The sequence below is a fragment of the Mastacembelus armatus genome, chromosome 19, assembly GCF_900324485.2.
Source record: "Mastacembelus armatus chromosome 19, fMasArm1.2, whole genome shotgun sequence".
Classification (NCBI taxonomy): Eukaryota; Metazoa; Chordata; class Actinopteri; order Synbranchiformes; family Mastacembelidae; genus Mastacembelus; species Mastacembelus armatus.
This window is the reverse complement of record NC_046651.1, coordinates 4,588,581-4,616,134: the sequence shown is the minus strand read 5'-3', so window position 1 is coordinate 4,616,134 and position 27,554 is coordinate 4,588,581. Positions and strand designations below refer to the sequence as shown.

Below are 27,554 nucleotides of genomic sequence, written 5' to 3'. Positions count from 1 at the left end.
TTATTATGCCTGGATAGACCAGGCTCAGGCAAAATACATTTAATTTCGCCGCCACTCGGCAAGCGGGCAGGCAGGCAATAATATCTCTGCCACTCGGAGTAAAACAAAACCTTCTTCTTCCGTAACATGCACAGACGACAGTTAACCACAACTAATGCTCCGACGCTAGCGATAGCACGCTCGAGCCCGTCTGCTCACCACAGTATCGATCTTTAAACCAGAAGTGTCGCTGAGCAGTGTTTCGATCCCTCCTTCATGTCTAAAATCACGTGACCGCTGCGGGCGAGGCCTCGTTACGTCACATGAGTTGTATGAGATACTGTGTGTGAAAGGTGAGCCAGTGAGGAAGGGACATGGAGGAAGAACCAGTGCCAAAAAGAGCACGATCATATGCCTGGGATCACTTTGATTTGATTATCCCCAAAAAGGTCAAGTGCCTGATTTGTGCTCAGGAGCTGACATACAGCAGCAACACGTGTGCGACACGTGCCGCGACACCTGCACTCCAAACACCCAGAGACCACACCTAATACAGCAGCAGTAGCTGCTTTTTCTAAATAAAAATCTTTGAACAAATGCCAAAGTCACTGAAATACCCCATTTATAATATAAAAAACAAAGTTACCAGTACCAGCATCTGTCAGGTACTGGTGAGGTGCTGGAGAGAAGGAGAGGCGGTAGGACCCAAATGCTGGACAACAAAAGGTTTTATTCCTCCTGGGGCTTCCAGGGCAAAAATAAAATACAAAAACCTAGGGAACCGGTTAAGACGGTAAATCTGAGGATTGACCGGATGGGACGGTCGTCACAAAACACACAAACTAAATCACTACTCCTTAACTCAACTGTTAAGGAGTAGTGACCGGGGCGGAGGGCTTTCAGTCAGGAGTCTTAGACTCCCCCGTGCACGGTTTTTAGGTCCAAACCTGGAAGGAAGAGGAGATATTGGGATCCCGGACAAGCCCCCAAGTTGTTAGGTAAATTTTTTAACAAATAGACTCAGAGGACGAACTTCGGTAAGATTATATAGAAGTTTTACTTGCAAGGAGTAACAGTCACACAGCACCTTGGTACAGCATGAGGATCACTGGCTGCTTGCAGCCTAACACATCAGTTTTCATGGTAACACAAAAGGGAGGTGATTTCACACAGAAAGACATCTGGGCCCTTATCAAATAGTCAAGGTTAGAGCAAACTGTGCTCACTGAGAGCAACAATTATATTTCCACAATACACAATAGGCCCTATTCAGAAGTGTTTCAGTTATACTAAAGTAAGGTGGATCAGGTCACAGGAGGGTAAACATTTTAATTTCTCTAACACATCCCTCCTGTTTATGCTTAGCATAACTATTATATGAAAATGTTTAGCAAATCACAAATGATAATTATTCTGGTAAAACACAGTAAAATCATAATGCATTACTACTATGATTAAACAAACAAACAAGATCACAATCACAAATCTAAAATGATTAGCACACTGAAATATAACTTGTAGAAATGAGAAATAATCGTCATAACTTTCTGTCTTTATGGGCAAACAGTCATCATCACAACATCACTTTCTGAAGGAATTTTCAATGTTGGAGTCATTTATGCCTTACAGTTCAGAAGTTAAGACAAATCTATCATAGTCGGTGAAGGTCACAGTCATGTCTTCCTTCACTGGCTCTGGAGGAGTTTCAGGGTCCTGGTCATCCTGTGAAATGGACTGATACATTTGTTTGTTAATTGCTGTATCAATAAGGCGTTGACAAAGGCCTCTAATACATGGAACGCAACAGCAACCACAAGTAACTAAAATAGCAGTCATCACAGCCATTGAGATGAGTATGGACTGGATCAGACCACTCCATTTACCAAACATCCCCTCCAGCCAAGAAGTGAAGGGGTTGTCAATACCAGCATTCTCAGCGAGCTCCTCAGATAAGGCTTGGAGTACTTGTAAAGCTCGAGTGACAGATCCATCTGGGGAAGTGTTGTTATTAGGAATAAAGGTACAACAGTCAGATCCAAACATTTTACAAACACCTCCCTCCTTAGCCAGTAACATGTCTAATGCCATCCGATTCTGCCAGGTCATAAGACTAGTTTTACCTAACTGCTCTGCTAAGCCTTTAACAGCATGTCTAGTGTAGTTAATGAATCTCTGCTGGTTGTAATACAAATAATTTATCCAATCAACATTTTTGTTAATGGTCGACCACCAAAACAGAAAAGATTCAAACCCTGCTGCAACTTGGTTCCTAGCTTTGTACTCGTCGGGAACTCCTCTTGGCACTCCGATGGCATCAATGTACACTCACTTATCAAAACTGCCGGCTGCTGCAGTGTCTCTTTTCACACGGTGTGGGTTGTATAGGGAAGAACTGGACAGAGGTAACACATAAAATGGCATCACCAATTGTATAAGAGCACAGGTTCCCTGCCAATCAGGTGGGAGCACTGGTCTCAATTGGTTTCCCCCACAATACCACCACAGGTCAGCACGTGCAGTAACATGGTTCATGAACCAGGAAGGGTCATAGCCTGCCCCGGGAGTGGTCACATTGGTAGTGAAGTTGCACCAGTGGAGATCACCGACTTTCCTCCCTGAAGTAGAATTTCTCAAAAAACATCTATAATTAGCACTATAAGGTGTAAAGAAAAGTGGAGTAACAACAGGAGCAGGTGGCATCAAATAATGCAAAGACTGACATTGTTTACTGGCCGGAGGGGAGGTGGAAGTAAACAGCTGCAGTGTACAGTTCAGGCCTGTGGGATCATTGTGTGGATTAAGTCTAAAGGGCATAGTCCCTAGTTGTGGTCGGGCTGCTGCACAGACAATACAATCAGAAACTCGCAGTTGCTATGATGTGTAAGTGATCCAATTCAACCATTCATTTTTATCAGTGTAGCCCGTTTCTATATCTATATATATTTGAGGGTGGTGAGGTTTAATACTGTTAAAATGGGGGACTGGGATGGCACCTCTTCAGGTTTGTCTGTTCTTGGTGCCTTAGTAGGCTGGTTGGCACCAGCTGTCTCATGATGTGAGCGATAGAAGACCTTGATCTGGAATTGCCCCAGGGGATCAGTTCCAGGAATATTGGCCCCTAACACATAAAGGTCTGAGTCAATGGTGGTAGGGTCTTTGAGGGTCAAAGGTAATGGGTTACAGTGGCCTTTTGTGCAATGGGGAGGGGTCATGCCCTTGACTATTGAAAGTTGTTGCAAAAGGTTCTTTCCCTTATTCCACTTTCTCTGTGGTCGATATGTTTCATTCCTGTATTCCACCCTACATAAGACCATGTTGGACACCAGGTAGCTCCCACAAAAGTGGCACAGATGTACTTAGTCGCCCCTGTTAGCTGTTCTTGTTGCACCTTGTCACAATTGACCACATCACAAAAATCAAACTGTACAGTCTGAGTCTCATCGGCCCAAAAGATAAAAGTGGGCACGTCATTAGCTCTTTTTGTCCTAGGTTGTGTTTTAGTATTGGTCATGATATTACCTGGCTGTCACAATTCCTTTTCAAAGGGGGAGGAGATGCTAGGTCTTATCTCAGTGGAGTTAGTAGCATTCTCTGGCTGTTGCAAACCCTTCTCAAAGAAGAATGGTGAGTGATATAACAATCAAGATGCTTACTGTCAGCCTTATCCCACAAAATAGTCTAAAGGGGTGCCAGGGTCGATATATTGGACTCTCCATGGCAAAATGTACTTCTGAGCAGTCTTCTCCCCAGGTCACTCCACTCCTCACTCACCTAATTCCCCTGGGTGTGGTTGGTTTCTTCACTGGTTTGAGACGAGTGGTCCCTATTGGTTCCACCCCCCTTTGTAGCCAGACTTCACCACAGGTTCAGTTGGAGTTTAGAGTGAGTCCCTGCTGGTTTGACAGAATAACTCAGACAGTACTTTTACCTTTTTGCAGTGTGTTAGATGACTCCAGGAAGGTCTTTCAGCAATCCTCACAGCCGTGGGAGTGGACAGCAATACTTGGTAAGGTCCTTCCCAGCGTGGGGAATGCCAGTGCTTCCTTTTACAAAGACCCAGTCTCCTGGTTTCACTCTGGAGTCTGGTTCAGGCTCAGGACCCTCCTGTTGTGCATTAATCACAAATACAACATTTTTATTAGTCAAAATTTTTGCCATATAATCAGCAATGGTCTCAGTCATGTGAGCATCCTCCTTAATGAATGGTTTTGGCTCAGGAAGATGATAAGGTCGACCATACAACATTTCAAATGGTGATAGTCCGTTCACACTTGGTGTTATGTGCATGTGTAACATCACTATTGGTAAACACTGCATCCAAGTTTTCCCTCTCTCTGCCATACTTTTCCTGAGCTTTGATTGGATTGTTCCATTTGTTCTTTCCTCTAGTCCTGCTGACTGCAGGTGATAGGAACAGTGATGTTTCACCTGGATTCCTAGCACTGTAGTAAGACGTTTAATTACCTGCTTTACAAAATGTTTACCATTATCACAATAGATTTTCTCTGGAATTCCAAACCTGGGAATAATAGTAGTTATCAGCGCTTTGGCTACTGTTAGTGCATCAGGATGCTTTGCTGGAAACACTTCAGTCCATTTGGTTAATGCATCAATGATCACTAAACAGTATTTCTTTCCCTCACAGTTATTTAGTTCAATAAAATCTATGATACGTTGAAAAGGATATTCAGGTAGTGGAAACTTTCCACTATTTCTTGTCACGATCTGTCCCTGTGGATTATTTTTTGCACAAATTTCACATTGTTGACACGATTTTTTCGAGTAGTTTGTAAAGCCATATGTTGTAAACACTTTGTTTACTAGTCTTACCATCCCTCCTGCTGATGTATGCACATTAGCATGTGTCAGTACAGCTGCATATCTGAATAAACTTATAGGTAACACTACTGTTATCTTTACATCTCCAAATGTTGTTGTCATCTATTTTACACTCATTTTTTACCCATAAGTCTTTTTCATTTTGAGGTGCACTATTCTGCATGTCTTTAAGTGTCTGCTCATCAAGATGTTCAACTGTAACAGTGGCTTGCAGAGGCAGTGACTTATGGGCTGCCTGTTTTGCTGCCTTATCAGTTCTGTGGTTTCCAATGGAAATAGTGTCTGTCCCTCCTGAGTGGGCAGCACACTTACAAATTGCTACCTTCATAGGCAGCTGTACAGCATCAAGAAGTTGTAAAATAAAGTCTTTGTGCGTGATGAGCTTACCAGATGACGTAATCATTCCTCTGTTCTTCCACTGCTGAGCAAACACATGTACAGTTGAAAATCCATAATTGCTGTCAGTGTAGATATTAACTACTTTTCCTTCTCCTAATTTACATGCTTCATGTGATGGCAGAGGTTCAGCTTTAAGTACTGCTTTAAGTGTGAGAACGGCATAACCTGTAGAATTGGATCCATCCGGATTTTTCTTACTAGATCCATCTACAAACATTGTCATTTCAGCGTCTTTATAAGGTGTATCAGTTAAATCAGCCCTGGGCAACACTCTATTCTCAGTTTCAGCAACACAGTCGTCTGGGTCCCCATCATCGGCTGTAGGCATTAGTGTAGCAGGATTGAGAGTTGTACATCGCTCAATAGTGAGATGTGGTTGTGAAAGCAATGTAGTCATGCAGGATAGATGTCTAGCTGGTGACATGTATGCTATCTTGTTTTGCAACAACAGGACAGAGACTGCATGTGGAACCTTTAGTGTCAGAGGATGGAACAACACAATGCTTGCTGAAGCTTGGACTGCCATGGAGGCTGCAATAACAGCTTGAATACATACAGGCATTGCTCTTGCTATTGGGTCCAATTTGGTGGAATAATAAGCAATAGGTCTGTTTTTGTCCCCATAAGGCTGAATCAGCACTGAAGTCATGTTACCGTTTTTACAATTTACAGTTTGCATAAAACATTTTTCATAGTTAGGCAGTCCTAAAACGCAGGTGCTGGTCAGGGTCTTTTTAAGATCATTAAAGACCTTTTCTGTAATTTCAGTCCATTTTAATCTGTCATGAGCTGCCATAGGTGTGTCATAAATCAATTTCAACAATGGACTAGACAGCTCTGCATAGTTTGGTATCCATGCTCTGCAGAAGTTTGTCATACCTAAGAAAGACATCACCTGTCTTTTAGTTTGTGGTTTTGGTGCTTTAAGTATAGCTTCTTTTCTGTCTGAGTCTAGAGCTCTCCCTTGCTGTGAAAGGTTGTGTCCTAGGTATTTAACTTCCTTTTTCCACAGCTGTAGTTTGTTCTTACTCACTTTTGGTCCCTGTTCTGCTAGAAACTTAAGCAGAGCTATGGTGTCTGTTTTGCATTGTTCTTGTGTTTCAGAGCATATCAAAATATCATCTACATATCTACATCTACATTTAACTGGTTCTACTCCTTTGATTTTCCCTACATCTGCTGCTCCTGTAGACCATAAATTTCCTTTAATTGATCTTCTTCCTCTGTTGTTGGAGTGAACACCTCTACTCACTCTTTTACACTCAGATGTTTAGCTTTTGTTGTGATTGTACAGCAGTTCAATCTTTTGCTATATGTGTCTGCAGTGCGGTTGTAGAAAACATGAGGGTCACCTGGGACTGGTGGTCCCCACCTCCTCAGACCAGTTTACAAATGCTCCTAAATCTTTCCACTCAGATGTTGAAGGTTTAGCAAGTGAAATGTGTGGGCTCACCCACAATTTGAACAGTTTATCTTCCTCAGGTTGTAGTCTGCATGCTGCTCATACATATCCTGCTTTGTTCCAATAAAGGTTGGTTAGTCTAATCCTAGCAGTTTTGTTCTTGAAAAACTGTTTTTCATATACCTCATCTGACCCTGGTTTGTGTCTGAAGTACATGGTACAGTGCATGTTGTCTGGTGTCTGTCTAATGGCCTGTGCAGCGGCTACCTCACCTGTCATTTTCCCCAAATCTGTGGTTACTGAACTGGGTCCCTCTGTGACTAAGTGTAAGGTGTAATAATGTTTTGGTAGCTGAACACTTTCAGTTAAGAAAAGATCACTCTCTAGCCTGACAGCTCTCATCTCCTTCACTGTAGGATGTATCCCTATGTTTAAAGCAGTGAGTAAATTCTTCCTAACAGATTAACTGGACACCTGTCTGATAGTACAAACTGATGTTGTGTGCTGTGTCCTGATTCTGGATCATGTACTTCAAATGGCATTGTCAGTGGGTTAACATGTAGTCCTCCATTTGCTGCTTTTACTAAAAGATTCTTTTGTAGTCAGTCTGAGTTTGTCTGGTGGATTACTAAGAACTGACCTACAAGCTCCTGTGTCACACAGGAATTTTATTTTAACCCCTTGCACCAACAATGTCACTTTTGGTTTTTCTTCATACAGCATGAGTTCAGTTACTCCTTCTAAGCTCAAAATGTTAGCTTCAGTCAGATGTGTGTCTCGTATCTCTTTACTGTTATTTTTTAGTTACTGATCTGATTGGAGGAGATGGAGCAGCTGATTAACTTGCTTTATGTCACATTAATTATTTCTATGCTTTTATATTCTTTCCATGGTACCAATACTCTCTCTTGGCCTTATGCTCAAAAGCACTATCGACGCTGCACTGGGGTTCTTTTTGTTCCGGGTCTCCCACAGACCGCGGGGGTTAATTTACTTTGGGTCTCCCACAGACCTCTGGGATCATCCCGAGTTTCTGATTTCCTGAAAGCCCTGCTCGGTTTTACCCGAATACGTTTGAGCCAGTGTCCCTGAGCCCACACAAATTTCGGTTTTGTTCGAATTCCAGAACTCAAGTCAAGTCAATGATACTTTTAGTCTCGTTTTGGACTAACCTCTCAGCCTGATATGAGACCACAATTCACTGAGACTCTACTCAGCTTGCATGACCTGAAGGACCCAGGACCACCCGGGGCTCCCAGAGAGCCAGAAACTCCCAGGGTCTCCCTTCACACCAAATTCAATACTTTCTGTTTTAAGTCACTTATAAAATTCCTCTTACCTTACAGGAGTCCGTCTCTGGTCTCTCCTTTCAAAATTCAATCGTGTCACTCCTCTCCCCTCACAGCAGATCCCAGGCTCTCAATGCTCCAAACCGTTCCCTTATGGGACCAGGGCGGAGGGCTTTCAGTCAGGAGTCTTAGACTCCCCCATGCACGGTTTTCAGGTCCAAACCTGGAAGGAAGAGGAGATATTGCGATCCCGGACGAGCCCCCAAGTTGTTAGGTGAATTCTTTAACAAATAGACTCAGAGGACGAACTTCGGTAAGATTATATAGAAGTTTTACTTGCAAGGAGTAACAGTCACACAGCACCTTGGTACAGCATGAGGATCACTGGCTGCTTGCAGCCTAACACATCAGTTTTCATGGTAACACAAAAGGGAGGTGATTTCACACAGAAAGACATCTGGGCCCTTATCAAATAGTCAAGGTTAGAGCAAACTGAGAGCAACAATTATATTTCCACAATACACAATAGGCCCTATTCAGAAGTGTTTCAGTTATACTAAAGTAAGGTGGATCAGGTCACAGAAGGGTAAACATTTTAATTTCTCTAACATCAACTTAACACTCAATACAACTTTGTGAACTAACAATGCTTCAGCGGGGAACAAAGGAAGGAGGAAGAACACAAAAGGTGATTAAACAAAGGTAAAATCAATGAACAGAAATAACTAGAGTGAAGTTGCCGGGGACCAGAGCAAGGGAAAAAGGAAGTCTCTAGAAAATAAAGGTCCCCCGGCAGGAAGTCCCAAAGGAGAATCATGACAACATCAAAATACTACCAATACAATTTTACTATTACACGTATTTGCCTCATCAAGGCTGCCTGTTGTACAAACATCTTTAAATATTGCATTATGCAAAGACAAAAACAATGACACACCTTTGACAAAATAACTTTTATTAAAGCCTCACAGAAAGATAGAATGTGAAATCCAATTACAGCCTGAAGCAATGAGGATGTCAGGACATCTGCTCAAATGCAGTTCTCAAAGCCAGCCAGCAGACGTCACTCTTCTGACTGTATCAAATGCTTCGAAGCAGTGTGACGTTTTCAGCGCAGTTGTCTCAAAGTGGTTCAGTGCTTCATAAAGCTTCGATTTTGCCATCACTACGCTGAACAAATGAGACAAAGAATAAATAGTAGATAGTAAATAGTAAATAGTATAATAGACTAAGAATAAAAGACTAATTAAACACAGGTGAAAGTAATTTACCTTATGAAACACAAAGCTAACTATAACTAACCTAAGGAACACCGGAAACTAAGCAAAATAAAAGTCCAAAACCGGAACTGAAGAATCCATCCCATAACACTAACAGTGTATAATCCATTTAAATTTGACTTGTCAAGGTGCCGCAGACAGACTAAACTAATACGGGAAATGCCCATTTTATATTCAAACTAAAAGCCTAATAATCGCAATTTTGAAAATTGAGACGAAAAGAAGCTCGAAGACACCTGTGACAATAGTGTTAGATGTTTAACTTAGTGTGATTTGTTAGTGTGACAGAACTTAATTTGTTAAGGAGATGTGTTTAAAAAAGAGTGAATTCCTGTATTTCCTTACAGGGATTAACAGACTTTACAGACTCTAAATTAATAAATGTATGTCTCCCCATGTCAGCCCTGTGATAGACTGGCAACAACAGTTAAATATAATTCATTATTATTATTATTAGGCTATTATTACATTTAATTTGTAAGTTCCTATTTAACCGCCGCACTGACAGAAGTCAAACTGAAAAAAAGCAAACAATTTGGCATTTTAAAAAATTACGTACTGTAATCGTATTGACTCCATATGTAATCATTCTGCATTAAGAGTAGGCCTATTTTTACTCATGGTACTTTAAGCCGCCAAACGTTTTTAATAGTAGATAAATCCTTTGAATATTTCTCCCACCTAAATTTTGACTTAAGATTTTTTTTGTCCAGTTATAATAAACATTTGGTGTCGTTAAAAGTAGACTATTTATCATGTACCATAAACTGATTTTTGTATTGAAATTCTTTGTTGCTGATATTGACGTTTATGTAATTCATGGAGCTCCATGTTAGTGACATAAGCAGGAAGGAGGTTTGCCCTGACTCCCGTTGTCCTCCCTCCAGAATAAAAACATGAGGAACAATCTGCTGAGAGCTGAGGCTAAGGAGATTTCGCACATTCCTGGTCTGTAGAGCCCCGTTTATCTACTACACGGCCGACTATCCGCCAGCACAACACAGGATCCGGCGGCAGGGAAGGCAAAGGTAGATCTTATTTACGTTATGTTGGGCAACATAAAGAAAGCAGCCCGGGGGTCGACCAATAGAGCCGGGACGACCGAATCAAAGGCCATCGATCCTTTGAGGAATCTGGGTGAGTGTTTGTGTCATAGCTATCTGATTGCGTTAGAGGTTTTCCCTTTTAAATAATAGACATGTTAGTGTACCGTTATCTTCACCTCTCCATCTAACCATCCATCCTTTTTCTATAGGCTACCACTTAATCCAAGTCAGAGTCGTAGTGGGTTTGACTCAATCCCAGTTGACACTGAGGCGAGATACAGCCTGCTTTTAAACTAATAATCTCTTTTTTATCCCGCCAGTCTATCAGGGCTGACACATAGAGATAAAACACAGTCACATTTAGAGTCACCAAATAGCCTAACCCCAAACTGCATGTCTTTCGACTGTGGAAGTAAAAAAAACCCACGAAGCCAAGAGGAGAACATGCACCGTAGAGCCGCACATCTCCCCGCTCCCTCGCACTGATACTGAGAGTGGAAAAGCACTAATAATAGACCCAAGAAGGCAAAACACCCAAGGGTTCATGATAAAATGAAGGTACTACTTTTAGTGTAGTACTTTTTTGTATTACGATAGCCAAGTCGATTTGTATAGTACATTTCATACACAAAGTCAGTTCAAAGCGCTCTACATGCTGCACGAAAGTAAAGTTCGTAAGAAAAAAGCTTTGAGGATAAACGTAAGGTACAATTTAAAAGAATAAAGGAAAAAACAAATAAACAATAATAGTACTAATAATAGGCTAATGTACATGTTTGCACCAAAATTAGGACTGCCATACAACTACTGTCAATGTAATGTAAAATTGTATCAACGGAAAGGATGCAACTCATTAGCAATGAATATGTTGAATATTTTAAGACTAATTAGAATTAACTGATCTATAAAGTGTTAGAGTTCAAGTGGACACCAAATTGTTTGCTTTGTCTGACAACAGAAAAAAAGGGATGATTAGTTTAAAAACAGGTGAGAGCATCAAATCATCATACTCGAAAACTCTGGACAGATTAGACTAATTTATTGTTCAGATGTACTCCCAGATATTTGTAGTTTGTGACCACCTCTGTCCTCCTCACCCAAAATAGAGGGGGACAGTATTGCAGATGGTGTCATCTACTCCCAGTTGTGTTTGGTCCAGTGAGGACTTAAACAGATGGCACAGGGACTCCAAAAACATTTCATTATGTGGGACATACTGGGCTGAGGTTTCTTCATTACTGGGACCAAGCAGGATATTTTACACAGTACTGTGATCCTCTGTTGGCACAGTTTCAGACACAAAAGTTTCTGGTGGACACCCCAAAGCAGGAGAGCCAACTCCTTGAGCACCCTTGGACTGAGTTTATCAGGGTCAGCTCCCTTGGTGGCTCTTAGCTCTCTCCTCACCTGATTTCCTGTGATGGTCCCTTTGTGATAGTGCTGAAAGTTCACCTCAATGAACTATAAAGCACTATGACGCTCCAGTCCTCTACAAAGCACTATGAATCATTATGAAGAAGGTCTGTACCTAGTTACACTGGCAGTGACAAACTTAGACACAGTGTGTGGTTTGTCAGTTCTGTTTCTATATACTGTAGAACCATGGCAGTGCAACATGGTTGCCTTGGTGATCCATTCCCTGTGTAGATTTAAAAGGCTCATTTTAAGATTAGGAAAATAAAGCAGTTGGTATTTTCCAATTATCACACAAATAATTACATCATTGCCCAGTCGTGGCCCAATGAGTCGGACCCAGAGACCCAGAGAGTCAGACTTGTAACCCGAATGTTGCAGGTTCGAGTGTCAGGACTGGCAGGAATTGTCGGTGGGGGGAGTGAATAGCCAGCGCTCTGTCCACCCCCAATAAGACAACTGAGGTGAGACCTCAGTACCGAACCGCTCCCCGGGCACCGCAGCATTGTCTGTCCACTGCTCCAGGTGTGTGTTCACGGCGTGTGTGTGTTCACTGCTTTATGTGTGCACTTTGGATGGGTTAAAGGCAGAGCACAAATTCCGATTATGAGTCACCATACTTTGCCACAAGTAATTTTACATCACATTTCTCTCCATCTTATGAATACTCTAGTCCATTTCTTCTAACAGATCTATGTAGTCTATGTCTATATTACACATTGAACTTTTAATATAAGTTACTTGAAAAAGTTTGAATTCACCTTGAAATTTTAATTTTACAAAATGTTCACCACTGACTTTGACTGCTTTGAAATTTAACATATCTGTTCTAACCCAGAAAGTGACGTAACCAAAATCAACAACTAAGAAACATTGTTTGCATATTATACTGCCACATTAATCTACTATAGTTTTTTCAAATACTCTTTTTAGTATTATAAGCATTATATTTTTGACATTTTTCCAAAATAATAATAGTAAAAAAAAAAACAAAATATGAATGAAATTTTGTTAGTAACAAGACTGTCAAAGATGGTTTGGAAATATGAAGCTTATACATTCAGAGCAATAGCCAAAAATCTGAAAATATCAGTAGGTGATGTTGAACAGGTCCTCATTCATTAAAACTCATAAAAAAAACTCTGACCTGTCATGAAGTGGAAGGTGAAAACATGATTCCTCAATGTGTTACCCCACAATGTGTGATGGCCTGGGAATATTTTGCACTAGGCCAAGTAAGACAAATAGGTGCTCTCCACAAAATCCAGGGAGTACTCAAACACCATTTTGTCTTGCTGCATTACCTTCAGGAGGTCAGTTGATTGGCACTAATTTTATCCTGCAGCAAGACAACCCCAGACAAATACAGGTTGTGCATAAATCACTTTAAAAAGAAAGAGTTTGTTACATTAAAATTATTGTTTAGTTGTGCTATCCTAAAAAATAATGTTGTTGCTTTTCAAATTAGTATTATACATGAATAAACTGAAACTAAACCCACACTGAAAAACATTTAGGTCAATCATGAGAGATTGGAGATTAAAGACAGTAAGATTAAAATAATTACACTGTAGTTATCACTGCTGTGATGTGCCTCTCCCAATGTGGATGCATGTAAAACCTCTAGCAAGACCACTTTTCACTAAGATATTTGATTGAAAAGATGCAAAAAAACACATCTGGTCCCTTATGACTGTGAGTTCAGTGATGCTAAATGATTGCACATTAATGCTGGCTTCTTAGAAGAATTTATTGTGACTTGATGTTTATTCTTTGCTCATTGTAATGTGTGTTTTCCTTTGGATACTCTTGCTTTTTCTCTACTAACATTCTGTATACACAAACACTTGAACATTGTGACCTCAACTATTTTAGTAGTATCTGCTTAAAGGCCCAAGTTGCTAATTCAAGCATGCTGCTTAGGAATCCAAATCCTTTGTCTGCTCACTCCAACACACATGCTCTTTTGATGTCCTGCAGATACTGGTGCCTGCTTCTCTCTCTCTCTCTCTCTCTCTCTCTCTCTCTCTCTCTCTCTCTCTCTCTCTCAATTCAATTCAATTCAATTCAATTCAATTCAATTATATTTGTATAGCGCCAAATCACAATACAAATCATCTCAAGGCACTTTACAAAAACTAAAACTAACAACCCAACAAATCCCTTATGAGCAAGCACTTGGCAACAGTGGAGAGGAAAAACTCCCTTTAACGTAAGAAAAACCTCCAGCAGAACCGGGCTCAGTTTGGGCGGCCATCTGCCTCGACCAGTTGGGGTGAGTGGATAGAGCAGAGAGAAAAGAACAGCAACAATAAACAACAAATAGACACTGCAGGTTGGTGGGGCCAGTAACTGCGCATCAGCGATATACAGCTCCAGGACCAGGGACACCTGCAGAAGATACAGAGAGACAGAACAGAGAGAGAGGGAGAGAGCACAAACTAAAATGCCTAAGTTATGGAAAACCTCCTGTATTGTCCCATTACCAAAAAGAACCCGTCCCAGTACCCTTAGTGACTTCAGACCAGTAGCACTAACATCACGTCATGAAAGTGTTTGAGAGACTGGTCCTGCAACACGTGAGGTCCCAAGTGTCTGAATTTCTGGACCCCCTGCAGTTTGCATATCAAGAACACATCGGAGTGGAAGATGCCATCATCTTCTTAATGCACAGAGCATACTCCCATCTGTAGAGGGAGGGCAACACTGTGAGAGTCATATTTTTTGACTTTTCAAGTGCTTTCAACACTATTCATCCCCACCTGCTAAGTGCAAAGATGCAGGATATGGAAGTTCCCGCAGATATGGTGGAGTGGATCAAAGACTACCTCACTGGGCGGCCACAGTTTGTTCGCTTAGATGGCTGCATATCTGATGTGGTGATGAGCAGCACCGGTGCACCCCAAGGAACTGTACTAGCACCATTCCTGTTTACACTCTAAACCTCAGACTTCCGCTACAACTCAGGAACCTGTCACCTCCAAAAGTTCTCTGGTGACTCTTCAATCATTGGATGCATCAACAATAATAACGATGAGGAATACAGACGCTTGATAAAAAGCTTTGTTGATTGGTGTAACAACAACTGTCTAAAGCTCAATATCAAGAAAACCAGAGAACTGGTGGTGGACTTTAGGAGGAACAGGAAGACCCCAGTCCCTGTCTCCATCCTTGGAGACGAAATAGCGATTGTGGACTCCTACAAATACCTTGGAGTCCACATTAACAACAAACTGGACTGGTCAAACAATACAGACGCACTCTTCAACAAAGGACAGAGCAGACTGTTCTTCCTCAGGAGACTCTGTTCCTTTGGTGTGTGCAACAAGCTACTTAAGATGTTCTATCAGTCTGTAGTAGCGAGTGCACTGTTCTTTGCAGTTGTGTGCTGGGGAGGTGGCATCAAGGCTGGTGAGGCCAACAGACTAAATAAGTTGATCAGGAAGGCAAAATCTGTTGTTGGACTGGAACTGGACAGTCCGGAGGCTGTGGCAGAGAGGAGGATGGTGGACAAAATAAACTCCTTATTGGACAATCCTGCCCACCCACTTCATGAGGAACTGTGGCGAATGGGAAGTTCATTCAGCCACAGACTAATTCCCCCTAAAGCCAAGACTGAAAGATTCAGGAAGTCTTTTGTGTCCACGGCCATAAGACTCTCTAATTCCTCAATATAAACAATAACACACACACACACACGCAAGCACGCACACACACACACACACACACACACACACACACACACACGCATGTATGCACACACACATATACACACACACACACAAACCCCCCCAAATAAATAGTTAATTACATTATTACTTCATTAATTACTTTATGAATTACTATTAATCAATATAATTTAAATAATCTCAAATTTAATAACTGCTGTAACAACTGAATTTCCCCTTGGGGATTAATAAAGTACTTCTTCTTCTTCTCCTTCTTCTTCTTCTTCAAATATGGAGTGTCACATATCGTTTTGTTAGTTAGAATCCATAGAACAAAGTGCACCCATGTTTTAGTCCAAAAGACGTAATATTGTACAGTAAATCCATAAATCCATCGTCCTCCTCATAAAAAGCCGTAATCCGCTTCGTTTTACGGTTGATTTCTCCGTTTTTCAATAAAGTTTGACATAGCAAGCTTCTGTGAATCACATGAGGCCTCAAACAAACCTGTTTGTTACATTTCACAGCGTAACTAACGGTAAAACCAATAGAATTCAATAGAATTCACATCCTCAGAGAAAATCCCAGTCAGGGGGCATAGTCTAACTTCGATTGACAGTAGAATCAGCCAGTCACATTGTTCGTAAATGGTGACCGACGCATCTTGTAGCCAATGATGAGACCTTTACAACAATATATGATACCTCGTGCCAGATGACGCAACAGTGGGCTTTAACACGCCCCCTCCTTACTGTAAATGTTGCCTAGACAACACTGGGCAAGCAGCGCTCGACGCTAGAGAGGGAGGGGAGTCATATTTCACATTTTACAGCGCGCTGTAAACTGTGGTGCTTTTGCTTCAAACGACACCAAGGTCGTCAATATAACTGTTAAAATGTAAGAACAACAGCTAGTTTCATTTATCTGAGGCTAAGAGAAGATCGTTGGTGAATTATGACAGTGCTGTTTCTGTACTATGATGTGCTCTAAATCCTGATTGAAAATCTTCAAATAGTTCATTTCTGTGTAAGTGGTCTGATAGCTGCTTAGCAACAGCCTTTTCTAGGATTTTAGAAATAACTGGTAGGTTGGATATTGGTCTATAATTAGCCAAGACTCCTGGATCAAGACTAGGCTTTTTGAGTAAGGGTTTGATTACTGCAGCCTTAAAGGCCTGTGGTACGTGGCCTGATACTAGAGATAAATTTTCTAAGTCTAATAAAGATGAGTTGATTAATGGCAGGGTGTCTTTAAGCAGTCTAGTTGGGATGGGGTCTAAGAGACACGTTGATGATTTCAATGAAGCAACTACTGATGTAAATTCAGAGAGATCTATGGGAGAAAAGAAGTCTAAACATAACTGAGGTCTTACAGATGATTCAAGAGCTACAAGAGCTACTGTAGTAGAAGAATCATTTATTGCAGGTATAGGGAGCATCTGCTGAATTTTATCTCTAATAGTTGTGATTTTATTTGTAAAGAAATTCGTGAATTCATCACTGCTGAGAGCTAAGGGAACACTGGGCTCAACAGAGCTGTGACTTTTTGTCAGCCTGGCTACAGTGCTGAAAAGAAACCTGGGATTGTTCTTATTTTCCTCTATTAGTGATGAATAGTATGCAGTTCTGGCTTTACGGAGAGCTTTTTTATATGTTAATTTTTCCAGGCTAGAAAACTTTTCTCTGAACTTCTTTTTCAGAGGGGCCACAGTATCAAGCGTTTCATGCAGTGAGGCTACAGCACTGTCAACAATATGATCAATTTGGTAGGGAGTGGGATTGAGGCAGCTGCCCTCCACTATGTTTATACTTGGCATAGATGTAAATAAAGATGGAATCATTTTCTTAAATGTATTAAGAGCGTTGTCAGATAAGCATCTGCTGTAGTGGAATTTTCTTCCAAAAGCTGCATGATACATCATCTCAAATTCAACAGTTATTAAAGAATGATCTGACAAAACAGGATTTTGGGGAAGAACTATTAAATGTTCAATTTCGATACCATAGGTCAGAACAAGATCAAGGGTGTGATTAAAACAGTGGGTGGGTTTATTAACATTTTGAGTGAAACCAATTGAATCTAATATAGAATTAAATGCAGTGCTGAGACTATTTTCAACATCTACATGAATCTCCCACTATAATGACTTTATCTGAACTAAGCACTAAATCAGACAGAAAGTCTGGAAATTCAGTTAAAAACTCTTGAGTAAGGGACAGGTGGACGGTACACAAATCATTTTCTAACAGAGATTTAGACGAAAGAGACCTGATATTTAATAATCCACATCTGACTGTTCTGTTTTTCTGTTCAATATGAGAAGTGGTCTTAATTTTTATTAGGTTTTTATGAATAACTCCTCTTCTGTTAACATCAGATTTATTTGATTTATATGTTTGAGGAGCAGACACAATCTCTATGTGGTATGAGGGGGGGTGACGGCTCTAAGGAAAGTGCAGAGAGGCATTTTAGACTGAGTCTCTGCATCCCGGTCCCCACCCTGGATTGTCAGGCTTTAGGTCGGCTAATAAACTCGGCCAAATTTCTAGAGATGAGAGCTGCACCATTCAAAGTGAGATGGATGCCGTCTCTCGCTAACAGACCAGGTTTTCCCCAGAAAGTGGCCCAGTTGTCTATGAAGCCCACATCATTTGCTGGACACCATCTAGACAGCCAGCGACGGAACGACAACATAGCCAGCAGCTACAGATTTGATTCAAAGTCGCCCGCTCTGGCCCCAGGAATACATTTGACTATAGTTGCTGGCATCTCTAGCTTCACGTTTCTGACTACGGAATCGCCAATTATTATGCCAATGCAGCAGCCAATGAACTATCCAGAGAGCCCAGCCGGTCTCCAGGTGTGCTAGACCACAGCTAGTCTGTTGCTAATCTGCAGACGAACTATACAACACACACAACACGACACGCTTGCAATAGGAAGTGATTCACTTTCCTGGAAACAGGGAGCAAACCTTTCTTTTTTTGCACAAAAGTACACAGACAACACAGACATCTCTCTCTCTAGCAAGGATATTACCATGTCTGCCTTTTGTTTGTTATGTATTATTATATTAACTGTGTGGTTGATACTTACAGTGTGTAATAATTTTAATTTTATCTTTTAATAAATGGTCATAATTGTTCTTGTTAAAAATGTCAAAGACTGCTTCACTCTGTCAATTCTGCCACATGTACAGCACGTACAAAGCACATACAAAGAATCGATATTTACTCTTAGACCCTTAGTGCGTACAGATAAACTTTAAACACTAAATAGTACAATGTAAAATTACAAATAAGGGCATGCAAAATAAACTTAGATAAGATAAAGTAAAGCAGCTTAGCATACAAAACTAATGCAGTTAAGATATTCTAGATGGTAGTGCAATTAAGTGAGTTTATCAGACTGGTTAGTGACTGTGGTGCACAGAGACCAGTCCAAATTCTGCATAAAGTGGCTGGTGCAGCTGCTGAGGACAGTGTGTGTACTGGGGGGTGGTTGGAGGTCAGAGTTTGTCTGTGTAGGAGGCAGAAGGGGGAAGGGGGCAGAGCCGGGAAAGAGTTCAACTTCCTGACAGCCCGTCCTTCAGTCTGCTGGTTCTGGCCCGGAGACTCCTCAATCTCCTCCCTGATGGCAGCAGACTGAAGAAGCTGTGTGACGGGTGGGTGCAGCATCTCACCGACAATGCTGAGGGCTTTATGGGTGAAATGGGTGCTGTAAATGTGCTGGAGAGAGGGGAGAGAGACACCGATGATCTTCTCAGCTGCTCTCACTATGCTTTGGAGGGTCTTGCTGCAGGATGTGGTGCATGCACTGTACCACAGTGATGCAGCTGGTCAGGATGCTCTCGATGGAGCCTCTGTAGAAGGTGCACATGATGGGGGCCGGGGCTCTGATTCTTCTCAGTTTGCGGAAGAAGTAGAGACGCTGCTATGCCTTCTTGCCTGTTGATGTTGGCTTTTCAATCTCCACAGCAGCACTGTTGATGCACAGAGCAGCGTGCTGGGTCTGCACTCGCCTGACATCGACAACAATCTCCTTCGTCTTCTCCAGAGTCCAGAGAGATTGTCTCTGCACCACATGGTCAGACAGCTCACATTGCTCCTGTAGTTTGTCTCATCTCTGTTGCTGCACATCCCAATTGAGCGAGAGAGGCAGCTGTGTCACAAGCAAATAGGCGTGCGTCCCACCAATTAATGCCCCCTGAACAACAGCTAGAAATATGGAACTACGATGCTAAAATAAAATTGTATATTGGTCTCAAAATTAGAATACAATAAAATAAATTAGTTTTGAGAATAGTCATTTCCATATTAATCTGCTACAAAGGGAGGAGGGGAAGACAGACCTGATGTAGGTTGATTTTTTTCTTATACCACGCCCTTCTGTCCTTCTCTATGTTTATGTATCCATGCCTTTTCATTTTCAGTCACACCAAATGACTTGTTCAACCAAAATTACAGAGCTCCCATTTAAACCACTGTGGTCCAACAGATGTAAAGTATAACTTATAACCAAGTCTGACTCTGCTCTGCTGTCTTTGCTATGTTTATACTTCTTTTTCTATTCTTGCCCTTTTCTAACCTGTCATCACCCACCTCTTGAAGCGCTGTCAAGTGGTACACGTCAGGATTCTGTGTGTACTTACTGTCACATTTACACAATTAAGTAGGACTTTCTGACTTGTCTTCAATTTTTTTTTGTTTATTTTCTTTCAAGGAGTTCAAGATGATGAAGATGTGAAGCAGATGTTGCAGGGCTCCAGTATGATGAAGGTATAACTAATTTAAACTAAAAGCTAAAAATATTTGTTAAACTAAAAATTTGTCAGTAGTAGCTGCTAAATGCAAATAAAGAAATGAATTAAATTTAATTAATTTACTTATGCTGTGTATAGGTCCGCTCACCTCGCTGGCAGAAGCAACGAACTCTGAAGCTGCTGGAAGATGGTGTCACTATCTGGTGTCAGTCGCACAAAACCTCTAGCCGGGCCAAAGACAAACAATCCTGTAAGTGGTTGTGTATTTTTACAGTATATAAATCAGTCATTTTATTGATGCATAGGAATTATGTAATGCATAGGGTGCAAGGCAAAAGACCTCTCACCTAGGACATCCTTTTAATAATTACAGATTGACAGGAACCTCCAATTTTTCTTTCAGGTTGGTTTCTCTCCACCCCTAGTCCCATTGGCTCATTAGGTGAGCTATGTAAATCAGGTGAGAGTCTGTAGACCCACACCCCTGAGTCAGTTTTACTTCACACCTGGCCTGAATAGACTCGTTAGTGTGAACAAAAGGAGTGAGCTCAGGTGAGGGTCATTGAGATGATCTGACATAAATCAAATAAGCTTAGTGGGTAGCACTTAGTGCTATTTGGAGAAAAGGCAAAACAAATATTTTCTTTTCATTGGTCACAGGTTGATATTTTATATCGGATGAGCAGGTTTGACCCCAGGTGTGAATAAACATAAATGATTAGGTGAGCCTGCATCCAATTTAAGTGGGCCCAAGTGCAACCACATTGCCACTTCTGGAGGACAAATGTTAAAAAAGACATTTCATCTTCTATGGAAGTGGTTCCAGAATTCAGTGCTAATCTGTTGTGCAAGGTGAGATATGGACATGTTATATCTATTTTTAAGTTTAAAAACTACTTACTGCTCTGTACAGATAAAGACTATAACCCCTTCACCTGCTTTCACAACCAGTGCCTTTGATTACAGACCATAAGTATTTTCATCCCAAAATAGCAGATAGTCTAGTTGAAACTGTGAATTATGAGATGCTGTGTGGTTATGGGAATCGGTCCTGGCGCTTGTGGTTTGGTTCTATATAGTTGCCACAAAACTCAACTACTAGGCAAGGCTCCCAATATAATAATGGCCAGCACCAGAATTTGCTTTTGATGTGGAACAGTGTGCCTTTTTGTGTGCATAGGTTGGTGTGTATTTGTGTTATTGAACCATTACTAAAACTAATTACTGCACTAAGGTACAATGACTAGCCCTTTACCATAGGTAGGTTCTTAGTTTGAACCTGCTTTCTGACTCCAGCTTTTCTGTGTTTGGAGTTTCTCCATGTGCCTGTGTTTTCTCCGGGTTCCTCCCACAGTCAGAAACATGTAGGTTAAGTTAACTGCCAACTCAAAATTGTCCATGGGTGTGAATGCAAGTTTGACTGATTATCAGCCCTGATGTGTCAGCCCTGAGATTGTCTGGTCCATGGTATACATTGCTTCCCTCCAACACCCCTGTGACCCGCTACAGAATAAGAAGTATAGATGATAGATTGATGTTACTTTTTGTTTTTAGCTGAATCATCCATATTCTCTTCTCTAGTTCTAGCGTTCTCTAATTCTAGAATGGTGCCTGTTGGGTGACAGCCAGTTACAGCAGCTCCTCAAGTTTTTTTACTGAATTATCATCTGTTAATCCAAGTCAAATCAAAATGCGGCAAGAAAACAGGAGGTGGTCTCTCTGTTTTTGTTAACTCCAAATGGTGCAACCCTGGACATGTAACAGTGAAGGACTGCATCTGCACTCCAGACATTGAGCTGTTGGTGGTTGGACTGAGGCCATACTACCTGCCCCGTGAGTTTTCACACGCCATTGTTGTGACTGTTTTACATTCCTCCATCAGCTGCAGCACAGAGTGCATGTGACATCATGCACACGTTTTGTCGCTGGTCTCCAGACAAAACACCCCAGTGCCCTTATAGTAATTCATAGGGATTTTAACCATGTCAGTATTTTGGGAACTCTGACCAACTTTGTATGTGGACTGTGCAACACGAGAAAATAAGATTCTTGATCTCCTTTATGCCAATGTGAAGGAGGCATACAGCTCTTCAGCCTTCCCCCCACTTGGTGGATCAGACCACAACTTAATATATCTAGTACCAACATACAAGCCCGTAGTAAGACAACAGACAACAGTCTGCTTTTCATGGATGCTCATGGTGAGATCATCAAAGGTATCTTTCACTGTATCACAGATTACATCCACTTCTGTGAGGACAATGTTGTTTCATCCAAAAATGTTTGTTGTTTCCCCAATAATAAGCCATGGTTAAATAAGGCCTCCTCAACAAGAAGAAGAGGGCGTTCATGGCAAGAGACAGGGAAGAACGGGCTGTGCAGAAGAAACTCAAGAGGAAGCTGAGGGAGGGAAAGCAGCTCCATAGAGACAGAGTAGAGCACAAGTTGAGCCAGAATAATATCAAAGATATAATATCAATTCAATTCAATTCAATTTTATCAGTCATTTATCATATGCAATTTTATAAATATAACCTAACAGGGGAGAGCATAGTGGCTTGGTGGTTAGCACTGTTGCCTCACAGCAAGAAGGCTACTGATTAGAAATCCAGCTTTTCTGGGCTGGATTTTGCATGTTCTCCCTGTGCTTGTGTGGGTTTTGTGTTTATGTCATATTGATTGGTTACCTTAAATTGCCCATAAGAGTGAGTGTGAGCGTCATTGTTCTTCTATATGTGCCCGGCGTGGCGACCTGTCCAGGGTGTACCCCTGCTCTTTGCTTGAAGAGTGCTGGGATAGGCTCCAGCAGATCCCTGTGAATCTAAATAGAAATAAGTGTGTATAGATAACGGATGGATGACCTAACAGGTCAGTCTAGCACCATAGTTCTCAACCTGGCTTGCACCACTCTTAAATAAAGTAAGTATGGATTATATACTCAATGAGAACGTAAGTTAAGAACAGATAGTATTTTTTCTTTTTAAGAAATTACTCTTTCCACTGGCCATGCATCCAGGGGGGCCAATAAGTGTCCATTTTTGACTGACAGCATTTTTCCATTTCACTACAGTGATAGCAGGAGCCAGGTTGTATCATTTTGTCAGATTACTTCTCTGTTCAGTAAGTCAGTGCAGTGGTGGAAGACAGGTTCTACAATTGTTATGGGGGAAAAAGGTTTTCATGATGACTGAACCAGCCTGCAACACAACAGAAATACACATTTAGTTTCTCTGATAGAAAGTCCATGAAAGTCCAGCCATTTTTTTTAACATCTTATCTTCAAACTTCTCACTGCAACTCTTCTCCAGTCAAACTCTATGAATCTAACTTTTCATGACTATGATGTACGATCTCACACAGCATCAAAGAGCCTCTCAAGTTTAAGTGTTTCCATCCATCCATCCATCCATCCATTTTCTATACCCTCTTATTCCTTAACCAGGGTGTTGGAACTGGAATGTCCTCCCTCAGTTCCGCATGTTTGTTTGATTGATAAAACGGAGGAGATAAATGTGGTCTCAAATTAGCCGTTTATTAAAACACACTGAATAAAGCAGTTACAGAGCTCTGGGTCAAACCTTCCCTAGCCAATAACAGTCTTTGTCAGGGTACGAAGTCTGACTGACTATTCTTCCCTCGACCCAGTGATAATATTACAGAATGAAATCTTTAGGAAGTTGGCGTGTTCTTCTCCCATAGGTTGAGAACGATGGGATGTCATGAGATATCACTGTTACTATGCCTCCTGGCAGAGGTCAACCTGCCGTGTAAGACAAAGTACACCAACAAAAGCAACAGGCACATCCCATCTGATGTTATGTCTAGTCCACTTCTTGCCCTGTAAGAAACCTTACAATTACTGAAAAACAAGTTCATGCTACTATTTCACACATACCAAAATGCTTCATGAGTATACTGTAATAATGCATTAAAGTTTAATCCATAATATGATAAAAGTAATCTAATACTGCCTTATACCTTAAGCTGTAATGTAATAAAAGTAATAATTCCCACAAGGGTCACGGGGAGCTGGAGCCTAAGTGTTTCCTCATCTCAAAATTTTAGATTTATCTAGGGACCCCCTTACCTTACGTGACCACTAGGTTGGGAGCCACAGTACAACAGTCAGGACATCGAAAACTGGCTTCTTGTGAAATGGGTGCTGTAGATGTCCTGGTGTATGTTCAATTTAATTTGTTACTTTAATTTATTAGACTGCAAAGTATGGACACTTCATACAGAAATTAATGTCATGAAGAAAAAGGAAAACAAAAAAAAACCTTGCTATGAGGGAAACTCTTGGTGAAACATTACTTGATTTGGGTGTATCGCCTCCTTTGTTCTAAATTCAAATTCAAATTTATTTTTATAGTGCCAAATCACATACAATCACACAATACAATCATCTCAAGACACTTTACCCAAACAAACAAACAAACAAACAAACACACAGAACAATGATGCAGAAAAAATGTTTGTTTTCTTCCAGCTGCTACTCAGAAATTGAGGAGAGAAGAAACTATTATAGACACCAAAGCAGCACCTCCAAGAAATGAACATTTTGTCATTTTCAGAAATGCTCAGACTAATGCTCCTTAATTATCATACTTGCCGTTTTGGTCTCCCATGTAGTGTCTCATACCAACATTTTCTGTCCAAGCTGTCATATAGCCACTGGGCTAACAGAAGTATACTAGACTAGACAATACTTCAAAAATCTATGTGTTACATTATAAGCAATAAATCTCTGAGAAAACAAAACACACTAATTAAATAATTAAATTCCTTTGGCAGTGAGGTTTATACTTAAAATTATTAGGGCAGTAAGTGTTATTTACTTCTTCTTCTATGTAATTGTTTCTCTTTTTGTTTCCCATACACAATCAGTTTCTGTCATGGAGGTGGAGTGCGTTCAGATGGGTTGCCAGTCAGAGACTTTGAGGCAAATGGTTGGCTCAGTACCTGAATGCTGCTGTTTGACGGTGATCTTCAAAGGGCCACGTAAAAGCCTGGATCTCATCTGTCAGAGTGAGATGGAGGCGCAAAACTGGGCTTGTGGCATCCAGACACTGCAGAAGAGGGTAGAGAACATGACCCAGAAGGAACAACTTGACCAATATCCTAATTGCTTATTTGAAATTGCTGAACAGCTTATAATGGACATTTGGAGATATTGATGTCATTGATAGAAGCCCAAGACAGTAGGCTTCATATAAAAACCAGTTGTACAACCAAATTTAAAACATGTGGCACTACACATCACAATGGTGTCATAAGTATAATAAAATTCACAGTAGTTCAGACCTGTTGTAGAAATAGACCTGAACAGATATATTGTCTTTCCTCAAATGGAGAAACAATTTTTATTAAAAATTGAATAACAGTCTGTTCATCATAGCCTGCCAATTTACTGAGAAGAATTCTCAATTATATTTTTCCTGACCTATTTTGTCACGGTATCCTTAACAGTATACTGTTAAGATTTGATACAGAGATTTGACTGCAGTACATGCACATTTAACAAGAGAGACTTAGGAATGAAAAGGCCCTATTGAACAGAATGCTAAATAAAATGTTACTTGACCACACTGATAGGCCAATACATCAGACCAGGCACTGACATTAAAAACGACGAGACCAGGGACCAAAGCGAAGGGAGTGAAATGGTAAACTGAACAGGAAGAGTAACTCCAAAGGGCTAAATTAATAATGGAGTAAATGTGAAGAGTGTTCTGATGAGTAGGTAAGGTCCATTAGGACAAGATCAGGTTGACTCAGGATCATGATATATACACATCGGTTAAAATTCTTACTTCGACAACTTGTATATTAGTCACGCATGATTGGCTTACTGTACGCGATGAAATCATGTAGGTGTCAACATCCAGGTTTAGTCCAAAAACAGGTGTGCAGAAAAGCAGGAAAGCACTAGACGTGTTAAGAAAAGGGTAGCTGGACCACTAAGACTAGGATAAACACATCAGATAATGTGAGAAAAAACTAGGGGAACAGATTAGCACTGGGGAGCTAATGAGGGCAATGAAAACAGGGGAGCCAGTGAACAGTCAGGTTAGTGGGAACAGGGATATTTAGAGGCTGTATGAGGGGATGTATGTCCAGAAGATAACAGTGACAGTGACACATCATTGACTATTAATTACTATTAATTCTTTATACTATATGTATATAGTATAAAGTATTAGTATAGTATATAGTATAGTTATATCTGTTTTCTCCCCTTAATTTAAGGTTAAGCTTACAGTTATTTTTGTGAATGAATCTGCTGCTTCCTTGACTGTATTTGTGCCACCTGGATTCATGCTTATCTGTGTCGGGCTGACCAGAACCACGATGATAAGATGAGCTATGATGAAGTCTGGACACTCCTGCAGATGTTGAATATTGATCTGAGTGACCAATATGCCCGCAACCTCTTTCAGGTGGCTGGATGCATGCACAAATAATTAAAAAAAAACTATCCTGTTACCTGAGGTTTAAACTAATATTTAAATCTGTGTTATTGTAACAAAGTATTAATCACTAATGACAGATTAACTATCAAATTGCACCCAACCTGAAAATCAGCATTCAGCCTTTAGTAACTGTGTCTCACTGTGTTTCTTTGATAGAAATGTGACCAATCTGCTGATGGTCGTTTGGACCACAGAGAGATTGAAGTGTTCTGCAGGGAACTGTTAAGAAGACCGGAGCTAGATGCTGTGTTTATCCACTACTCTTCAAATGGCTGTGTACTTTCCACTGTAGACCTAAGGAACTTCTTAAAAGACCAGGGGGAGGATGCTTCACTAATCCATGCCCAAAGTCTCATACTTACCTATGAACTTAATGAGTGGGGTAAAGTGCAAGTAATAATATATTCCAAAGTACCAATATGTATGTCTTCTGTGTTTAGAAAAAACTGTTTGACTAAATGTAAGACAATATCAATGACTAGCTCTTAAACACAGTGGTTTCATCAGATATTTCAGTTATCTCAGTTGGTCAATGTAAAAATACAGCTAAAGAGTGAATGCCTTCTTGTTTTAAGCTGTAATTAGATAGGTAGTGATGATTAAGGTCATATCATTAATCATCACTCATCAGTCATCAAAGTTAATGAAAACTGCTGTATCTCATTATTTTGCTAACTTAATATCTTAGTGGGCCTTCATAATTTTTTAGGTGTTGGAAATCACATTTTTATAATTCCTGCCTTTTATTTATGGTGTTTGTGCCTTTTGCTCAGTACAGCCCAGGAGAACCAGTACATGACTCCCAATGGTTTTACCATGTACATGCTGTCAAAGGAAAACTGTGTCTTTAATCTGGAGCATGCAAGGGTGTACCAAGACATGACACACCCACTGGCACATTATTTCATCTCTTCTTCTCACAACACTTACCTCATGAAAGACCAGCTGACTGGGGACAGCAGCACAGAGCCATACATCCGGTAAGAATGACAATGGCAGCACAC

At 40.8% G+C, this 27,554-nt stretch overlaps 1 protein-coding gene across 1 annotated transcript in view; it reads left to right on the top strand.

Moving 5' to 3' along the window:
• The first annotated feature begins 10,080 nt into the window (after positions 1–10,080).
• The window catches only part of LOC113135968 (1-phosphatidylinositol 4,5-bisphosphate phosphodiesterase delta-3-A-like), a 34,925-nt gene continuing 17,451 nt past the window's right edge, over positions 10,081–27,554 (top strand). The window contains exons 1-7 of the mRNA XM_026316369.1: positions 10,081–10,325; positions 20,038–20,093; positions 20,216–20,327; positions 24,965–25,193; positions 26,388–26,517; positions 26,707–26,932; positions 27,329–27,530. Of these exons, the coding sequence (XP_026172154.1) occupies positions 10,235–10,325; positions 20,038–20,093; positions 20,216–20,327; positions 24,965–25,193; positions 26,388–26,517; positions 26,707–26,932; positions 27,329–27,530 (1,046 nt within the window). The 5' untranslated portion in view covers positions 10,081–10,234. The remainder of the gene's footprint in view (positions 10,326–20,037; positions 20,094–20,215; positions 20,328–24,964; positions 25,194–26,387; positions 26,518–26,706; positions 26,933–27,328; positions 27,531–27,554) is intronic.